The sequence below is a fragment of the Onthophagus taurus genome, chromosome 11, assembly GCF_036711975.1.
Source record: "Onthophagus taurus isolate NC chromosome 11, IU_Otau_3.0, whole genome shotgun sequence".
NCBI lineage: Eukaryota > Metazoa > Arthropoda > Insecta > Coleoptera > Scarabaeidae > Onthophagus > Onthophagus taurus.
Window position 1 is genome coordinate 33,767,738 of NC_091976.1, and position 9,220 is coordinate 33,776,957.

Consider the following 9,220-nt stretch of genomic DNA (forward strand, 5'->3'; position numbering starts at 1 on the left):
GAGAAAAAAAATCGCAAAGTTGATAAAGTTGCCAATTCCGTAAAAAATCGGGTACATTTTTCATTTAACTCGCGGTAAAAAGAAAACCGTGGATCCAAAAATTTTCAGATTAACATAAGTTACGTAGTAATGTTCAGTGATTACAACAAACTTTGTTGCAATTTTTTTTATGGAGTGGTTGCGAAGATATCAATCTCTAAAGTGAGGGGCCTTGACTTTTTGCACGGATAGTAGATACTGTTGACAGAAGACTAAATACTGCTGGCAGAAGACTAAATACTGCTAGTACTAGTCTTAATACTGCTGCGATAAGACTAAATATTTCTCATGGAGATATTGTTGGCGAGACTCTACTTACCGCCCGATACAAAAATTGCAGTAAAGTTTGTTGTAATTACTGGGTGAGGGGGATTCCATCCAATCGCAAAAGATGATACGTTCCAGACAGTACGTCGCGCCTTTATTTTACCTAGATAAAGAAATAAAGGCGCGACGTCCAGTCTCTGGAACACAACCGGGATCATCTTTTTCGATTAGATGGAACTCTCCCCGCATGGTTTATTTCTGTTCCTTTTTAATTTATAATTCCCTTAAATCGCTCTAAAAAAATTAGAGAGACATAACTTTGAAAAAGTGATAACGGTATCTGACAAACGCAATTATTTTTATTATTTTATATTTTTTTCGTACGATAGTTTTCAAGAAAAAAAATCGCAAAGTTGGCAAAGTTGCCGGTACCGTAAGAAATCGGGTACTTTTCTCATTTAACTCGCGATAACAAGAAAACTGTGGAACCGAAAATTTTCAAATTAACATATGTTATGTAGAAATGTTCAGTGATTACAACAAACTTTGTCGCAACTTTTTTTATCGAGTAGTTGCGAAGATATCGATCTCTAAATTGAGGGGCCTTGACTTTTTACACGGATAGTAGTTGTTTGAAAGATGAAAAATGCTTCTATTGGCCAACACAAGTAGCAAATAATTTTCTGCCAACAATATTTACGTATTCAAGTTTCTAACGTTCCTATAAAAGAATTTTTTTGCCTTTTTGTTGGAATCTTGCTGACTTATCTTATTTATACTATATCAGATGCAACAATGTAGAGCAATATTTGAAAATATGAAAATTGGAAGAATTCGTAATTTCACAAGTTGTTAATGGAAAAAAACGGTATTCCGAGCATGATATAGTAAAACTTTTACAACAAAAGTTGTAGCAAATTTTACACATTAAAAGGGTAAAATCCCTCTATACTTCTTTCTATTTTCTTTCCGGCTTCTTTAAAATGTTAGACCAGTTAATCTTGGAATAATTTTATATAAAAAAAATTCTAGATATCTGTAATTTAACTATTTCGTTATCTCCTTATAAGAAAGTGGTGCCATCTCTGATTTCCTTTATGACTCAAATTCTATTATAATATTTTTAGTCTTGACTGAGTATCCAAGGATACAACTTCGACGACTGATAATTATTTATAAAGCGAATAATGGCCAGTTTAGTAACGAGAGCGATAAAGTGCGCATTTAACCGCACCAACAACAATTATTATAAAATTCATCGATTGATGAGCCGAACGATGTTTACCGATGGCTTCATTTTTCGTCAGGTAAGAAGGTGTAGTTTCTAATTTTTGTTTATTCGCTTATTTATCGCTTTAGCTGTTCGACACGGAGAGCAGCACGTACACATATTTACTCGCCTGCGCCAAGAGTAAAGAGGCCATTCTTATCGACCCCGTTATAGAACACGCAAACCGGGATTTTCAACTTTGTAAAGATTTAAATTTGAATTTGAAATACGCAAGTAATAAACCAAAAAGTTTTTGGAAATAAAATTTTTAATTTTATCATTTTTTATAGTTAATACTCATATGCATGCTGATCATGTAACCGGAACGGGGGAATTAAAAAAACTTTCTGGTTGCAAAAGTATTATTTCGAAGGCGAGTGGGGCTCAGGCTGATATTTTAATCGACGAAAATGATGTTATTGAGTTTGGAGAGCATAAATTGGAAGTTAGGGCGACTCCTGGTCATACTAATGGGTGTGTTACGTATTATATTCCGGCACAAGTAAGTATTATTAATAACAAAATCACCTTGAGAATTATTGATGATACTAAATTAATAAGTGATAACAAAATCGATAACGTTATTGACACTAATAGATTAAGGATAAAATGAAAATGAGGATTAAGTTCATTAAATAGGTCCTTCTTTTGCAATTCGGGTGCGAATTCTTTTCACAAAAAAAAATCGGGCTGTCACTTTGACGAGGGTCGGCTTAAAGGGATGTCTCTATTGAATAAAAAACTAGAATGGATATTACATAGGTGAAGAAGTTACAGGTGGTAAAAAGTAAAAAAAAAACACGATATCATTATTTAAATTCTTGAAAATTGGATGCGAAAATATCTGCGGATGGATTGTATTCGAAACGGATCCTTTATAAATATTCAGAAGCAGATGACGCACCGCGTCTCCTATACATACATATATCGGCATAAGTCATGAACTGCGATCAATAATCCCTTTTCAATCTTCTTCCCTTTTACCCTTTTTTTATGATGTTTGAGAGAAGAGAAAACAATAGGCAAAAGCTACCGCGTTCTCACCTCGTTCTTTTTAGTAGAGGGCGGTTGTTCCAACATCTCTCTCTCGACCTAATTCTTACTAACTCCAGAAGCTGATTGTTACCGCAGAAGCGCAAGTGGGCCCACGAATGAAAGCTACCACCTCGGGGCGAAAAATCTACAACTTACACTTATCTCTTTGACACTCACTGTGTATTATAAATTTTTAAAACAAGATCTCAGTATATATTGTTATAAAATACTTTACTACTAATACCAATTTAGACTTTTTATAACATAATTAGAAGATATGACTAAACCACATCAAGAGATAAAATGAACTGATGAAAAAAATTCGTTTTAAAAGTAACTTTATAAAATAAACCAATGAAGCGTAACAAACATCCGGGCAGCTGCCAAATTAAAGCAACCGTTGTAATATATATATATGTATATATATATATATATATATATATATATATATAGAGGTGTAATGTTAAATTGGAAATTATAAATCTCTTATGTAAAGTAGAGTATGTTTAAGATTTCTAATCTTTCTGATAAGTTACAATTTCAAAGGTGATAGGCAAGGGCAAATGATAACGATGTTGGAAGTTGTGGGTTTGACCACATGCCATATATACAGGGTGTCCCGTTAAGCGTACGGAGCGGCTGTATCTCAACAACGGTAAGGCCTAGAGGTTTGGGAAAAAATCCTTATAAGCAAAGTGAGCAAGAGAAACATAAAATTCCCGCTATCTCAGAAAATTAGACGATGAGCTATAACGTTGACAACATCATTTAGTAGCTTGGATAATACCGCATTGCTTTTGTTTTGCGATATTTCTCATATCTGTCATAATAAGGGAGGGGGAGGCCAATGTGTTTTTAAATGTTTACATTTTAATATCTGCTGGACCATTCAACCGATTTGAATATTTTTGGTCTTCTTTGAAAGAGCATTTCATGCTCTTTTAAAAGATATTTTCAGTAAGACCGCTTGGTTTAAAATAAATAAGCTAGAGGTCGTTATCTGCAGCGGTTACATATTTTTGTGATTTTTGAAAAAAAGTTAAATGGAACGGTACTATTTACTTCACAGACCGTTAATCACCATAAAATTTGCTAAATATTAGTGAAAACGGCATCTCGATATCTCCATCCATTCTCGAATTATAAAAGAAAATGTTAAAAATTCGTATATCATAATCGGATCAAGTTACCTTAGGAAACAAATAAGAGAGAACAAAAATTTTATTATCTAGAATCTTCCTTCACACTTTATCCAAGCTTAGAACTGCTTCAAAACTACTTTTGAGGCGTGTTGAAAAGCCAACGGATCAATGAAACATCAACAATGATAATAAAACAAAATAAACCAAAACACTTAGAATAACTTAAATTTTTGGCAAAAATAACTTACTAATGTGTGAAATGCCTTCCATAAACCTCGATGCATTTATTTAATCTAGTTTCGATGAACAAAAAGCGCTGCTTAAGTCTCGGCCCTGGACACGTTTCTACTGGTATTTAGTGTTTTGTCATATTTTCCCTGGTTATTGGTTTTTCTTGAAAAGTCAGGTCGTTTAGTCTACCCAATAGATAAAGGAGTGAAAGCAATATGGGTTTTGCTCGAACCAAGAATGCATATTATGCAAGTTTACATCAGCTTGTGGACAGATGCTTCATGCATTCATAGCATTTGTGATAAAAGGTTTGGATTTGCCCAAATCATATTTAAAAGTCAATGGTAATAGTTCAGTCTGTTATCATAATCGGTATCTGTTAAGGCCTGATGTAAAACAACGTGGTGGAGATATATACTCTTGTGGACAATTGTTTTCGGAGTTCCCAGATTATGTGGGATCACATTGCGCGCCAATGTGATTTACGAATTCATAGAGATGTCTGAATGGGCTACACGTTGCCAGTTTTCCGTAATCGCTAAGTCAATCTTAAAAACACTTCTAGAGAAAAATGTCTTTCTTTGTCGTAATTGCATTGCACATTTTTGCCATGCAGTTGCATCGTATTCTAAACATTGAAAATAAATCATCATACGCTTCTGCGTTAGTAAATGACATGTTTACAGTTACCATGATTATGTGATTTGTTTTTCTCGATGAGGTAACTGGATCCGATTGATGGCACTCGAGTTTTTAACATTTTCTTCTATAACTCGAGAACGGGTGGTGATATCGAGATGCGGTTTTCACTAAAATTTTGCAAATTTTAAGGTGACTAAGGGTCTGTGAAGTAAATAGTATCGTTCCATTTAACTTTTCTTCAAAAATCACAAAAATATGTAACCACTGCAGATAACGCCCTCTAGCTTATTTGTTTTAAACCAAGCGGTCTTACTGAAAATATCTTTAAAAAGAGCATAAAATGCTCTTTCAAACAACACCGAAAATATTCAAATCGGTTGAATGGTCTAGGAGATATTAAAATGTAAACATATGAAAACGCATTGGCCTCCCCCTCCCTTATTATGACAGATATGAGAAATATCGCAAAACAAAAGCGATGCGGTATTATCCAAGCTATTAAATGATGTTGTCAAAGTTATAGCTCATCGTTTAAGTTTCTGAGATAGCCGGAAATTTATGCTTCTCAATGGCAGTTACGCCCCCTAGCGGTCAAATTACGAACTTCAAAATAATTTCTAGCTATTTCTCTTGGTCACTTTGCTTATAAGGATTTTTTTCCCAAACCTCTAGGCCTTACCGTTCTAGAGATACAGCCGCTCCGTACCCTTAACGGGACACCCTGTATATATATATATATATATATATATATATATAATATATAATATATATATATATAATTTGGTGTACATGAGTCCATAGTTCAACCAGCATATACAGTGTGTTTGATTTTAGTTGTCACGACAGATATCTTGATTACTGTTGGAGATATCAACAAAATGCATCATGAAAAAAAGATAAAAGTAAAAAGTATCATGAACAATAATACTCCATAAATTTCAAGCAGGGTAGACTTATTGTATTATTCATGATAAAAGAAAAGAAACACTTTCGGCTGATTTTGACGACATCGGCAGCCCTAAATATTGTTCTTGATACTTGGGGCGGCTGATATTTTCGAAGTCTGCCGAGATTATTACTTCCATAAATTTCAAACAAGACTTATTGTATAAGTACGAAGGCTTTCACGGCCGGTGTGAATTAAACTAAGATTAGAACTAAAACTAGAAACTTTCGGGTTTTGCCGTGCGTCTTTTAATAAAAGGTTTGACGTTTCGGATGCCATGTTGCAACCTTCTTCAGAAACTAGTTCGAAGTGACGAGATCAAAAAAAATCGGTAACTATATATAAGTCGGAAAAACTAATTAATAATCAGTTAACGCTAATTACAAACTAATTAATAACTAATTGCGTCGCGTCCGGTGTGAGGCGGGAAGAGGTCTTCGTGTTCACCACCATCTTCCATGTTCTGCTAAGCTCCCAGCCATCCTCTCTGTTGACGTTATTTTTATGTCGGTGAATCTCTATGGCTTCTCTTGTCAGTCTTTGGTAGTATCTGTTGTCCCTAGCCAGCACCTTTGTTTGTTCGAAGTTTATTCGGTGCCCCTCTGCATGGCAATGTTCCGCAATCGCCGACTGCTGGATCTTCTTCAGCCTTACATCCCTCTCATGCTCCTTGATGCGGCACTCGACGGTGCGCCCAGTTTGGCCAACATAAACCTTCCCACAACTACACGATAGTCGATAGACTCCCGCTCCTTTTAATGGAGTTAGTTTGTCCTTGGCTAATTTTGCTGACCGTGCCGTACCGCACTACGATGTCGTTCTTCTTGAGGTGCCTAGCAATTGGTTTCGTTACACCTGAAACATAGGGAAGACAGATAAATCCAAGTGGTTTTGTACTTACCGTGTCCTCTTTCTGTTTTCGCTGCTTGATGATCTGGTTGATGTCCCTCGAAGTGTATCCATTCTTCTGCAGCACGCCTCGTAGAAAGTGTTGCTCCTTCTTCAAGTTCTCTCCTTCACATAGTCTCGCTGCTCGCTGAAATAATGTACGGATCACGGACCTCTTCTGTTGGGGATGATGATGTGAACATGCCTGTAAATACCTGTTGGTATGGGTCTTCATCGGTATACACCAAGTTCTATATCTCCATTTGTCGTCCTGGTGACCAACACATCTAGGAAAGGTAGTTTTTTGGCAGTTTCTGTTTCCATGGTGAACTTAATCATAGGATGTTGAGAGTTCAAGTGATCCAAGAACTCTTGGAGCCGTTTTTGACCATGTTGCCATATCACAAACGTATCATCCACATATCGGAGCCATAGTTTTGGTTTCCACTGGCTCTTCTTCAAAGCGTCCTCTTCGAATAATTCCATGTAGAAATTAGCTATAACTGGCGATAGTGGAGATCCCATGGCTGCCCCTTCGAACTGCTCGTAAAATTCTCCTTTCCAGCTGAAATACGTCGACGATAAGCAATACTCCACCAGATCTGGCACGTATCCTGGTAAATGATGGAATGAGTTTTCGGCGAAGACCCTCTACAGCATCCTTAACTGGTACCCTAGTAAAAAGGGATTCCACATCGCAACTTACCAACATATCCCCAGCATCCAGCTTTACACCTTTTACCGATTCCACAAAATGTGTAGAATCCCTGACATACGATTCCGTGTTACCTGTAAAGGGGGACAGAATCTTTGCAAGATGTTTAGCCAGCTGGTATGTTGGGGAGTTGATGGCGCTGACGATAGGGCGGAGGGGGACGTCTGGTTTGTGAATCTTCGGTAGTCCGTAGATTCTTGGTGGCACAAACAAACCTTTCTGCTGTTCTGCTGGAATTCCTGTGGATTTTATCAGTTCCTTCATTTTTCTAACGATTTTGTCTGTGGGGTCCTTCTTGATCTTCCTGTAGGTGGCTGGGTCCAGTAAGTTCATCATTTTGTCGTCGTATTCTTTCCTGTCCATAACAACGGTGGCATTCCCCTTGTCTGCTGGTAACACGACGATTTCTGATTTTTCTTTTATAGATCGGAGTGCCTTCTTTTCACCAACCGTCAAGTTGGATTTTGGTGGTTTTGCTGACTTCAATACTCTCGCAACTTCTTGTCGGATCTCTTCGGCTTTCAGTGCAGGCATCCCTCGAACAGCTGCTTCCACTTCGCAGATGATTTCCTTCTTTGGGACCTTCTTCGGGGCGATTGTGTAGTTCAATCCTTTGGCGAGCTGTTTCGATCTGTTAATGACGATTGTTTCTACTGGTAAACTATTACCTTTCTTCTTTTGCGACCGACGTTCCCGAAAGGGAAAAAACGACCGGCAAAACCCGAAAGTTTCTAGTGTTAGTTCTAGTTTTAGTTCTAATCTTAGTTTAAGACTTATTGTATTGTTCATATCGTCTAGATATAAATTTGGTCTACATTGGTGTATAGTTGGTTTCTAACCAGCAAATATATATTTGTATGCTGGTTAGAAACCAATGGCAAAATGTACTATTATGAAGAGAGAACAGAATATGATTAAAAACAGATGAAGAAATGCGAGACATACTCCGTCAAATATGAATTGACCAACCTGAACATTTAAGGATAACCTAAAATGTTACTATTTATATATACAACGATGTTACTGCTATTAATTTGATATAAAAATTTTGAAATTGATTTTAGGGTGCTGCATTTACCGGGGATACCTTGCTTATCAGGGGTTGTGGTCGAACCGATTTTCAAGAAGGAAACTCTGCGAGTCTTTACAACAACGTCCACGACAAAATCTTTACAATGCCCGATTCGACCACGTTGTATCCCGCTCACGATTATAAAGGGATGACCAGCACAACTGTTGACGAAGAGAAAAGATTAAATCCGCGATTAACGAAGAGTTTGGACGAGTTCATCAAAATTATGGACAATTTGAACCTTGCTTACCCAAAAATGATCGGTACGAAACACAAAAAAAAATTTAATTATTCATTAATTATTTCTTAAAATTGCAGATAAAGCTTTACCAGCAAATAAAGTTTGTGGACTTTACGAGATTCCTACAAAATAATTTAAGAAAATAAAACATTTATCTTATTTTATCAGGTATATAAGGCATTCAGGGTTTTATTATAATAAATGATTTATTATGAACAAGTATTTGTGATGTAAATTTATATTTTATTTTTATTTACACATTTATTAAATAAAAATTTATAAGCCAGTAAGACTTTTATGATTTCCCAGAAAAACTTTTTAACGAATCCTTTCAAAAGATTTCAACTTCTTCAAGATAAAACAAGACGAATTAACTACCTAATATTTAAATCCTTTCAGTTTCTCCTTAATTCCGAATCACGATACTTGTCTTTCTGCGAGCACAATAAACTTTTCAAAGCAGCTTTTAGCTACTATAGATAGCCAAGTTAATTTGAAAACGGTATAAAAGACTCAGTTTTGGTTTAAATCTGGAAATAATACCACACGTGAAAACATACGCAGCTTATAAGGCATAAAAACATTGGGAGAAAGCCATATAAATGCATTAAAAGGCCGTCTACCGGTGTGGGTGTGGGTTTGTATACATTTTCGCATGCAAAATAGGAAAGTCATTACGCGAGGAGGCACAAAGGGGTTGGTACGCGCGATTTTCTGAATTTCCCTTCCATC

The 9,220-nt window shown here is 36.2% G+C and overlaps 1 protein-coding gene across 1 annotated transcript; it reads left to right on the plus strand.

Annotated features, from left to right (window-relative positions):
• The first annotated feature begins 1,433 nt into the window (after nucleotides 1–1,433).
• LOC111423576 (persulfide dioxygenase ETHE1, mitochondrial) lies at nucleotides 1,434–8,778 on the plus strand. Its single transcript, XM_023056836.2, has 5 exons — nucleotides 1,434–1,613; nucleotides 1,666–1,810; nucleotides 1,867–2,078; nucleotides 8,240–8,510; nucleotides 8,566–8,778. The coding sequence occupies exons 1-5, from the start codon at nucleotides 1,494–1,496 to the stop codon at nucleotides 8,619–8,621; spliced, it is 804 nt and encodes a 267-aa protein (XP_022912604.1). The 5' UTR covers nucleotides 1,434–1,493; the 3' UTR covers nucleotides 8,622–8,778.
• The last annotated feature ends 442 nt before the right edge of the window (nucleotides 8,779–9,220 follow it).

Bases quoted from the DNA above. Each gene is read 5' to 3' on its own strand.
- LOC111423576 (XM_023056836.2), top strand. From the start codon at position 1,494: ATGGCCAGTTTAGTAACGAGAGCGATAAAGTGCGCATTTAACCGCACC. The intron at 1,614-1,665 runs GTAAGAAGGTGT...TTATCGCTTTAG, and splicing joins ATGGCTTCATTTTTCGTCAG to CTGTTCGACACGGAGAGCAG. The intron at 2,079-8,239 runs GTAAGTATTATT...AATTGATTTTAG, and splicing joins CGTATTATATTCCGGCACAA to GGTGCTGCATTTACCGGGGA.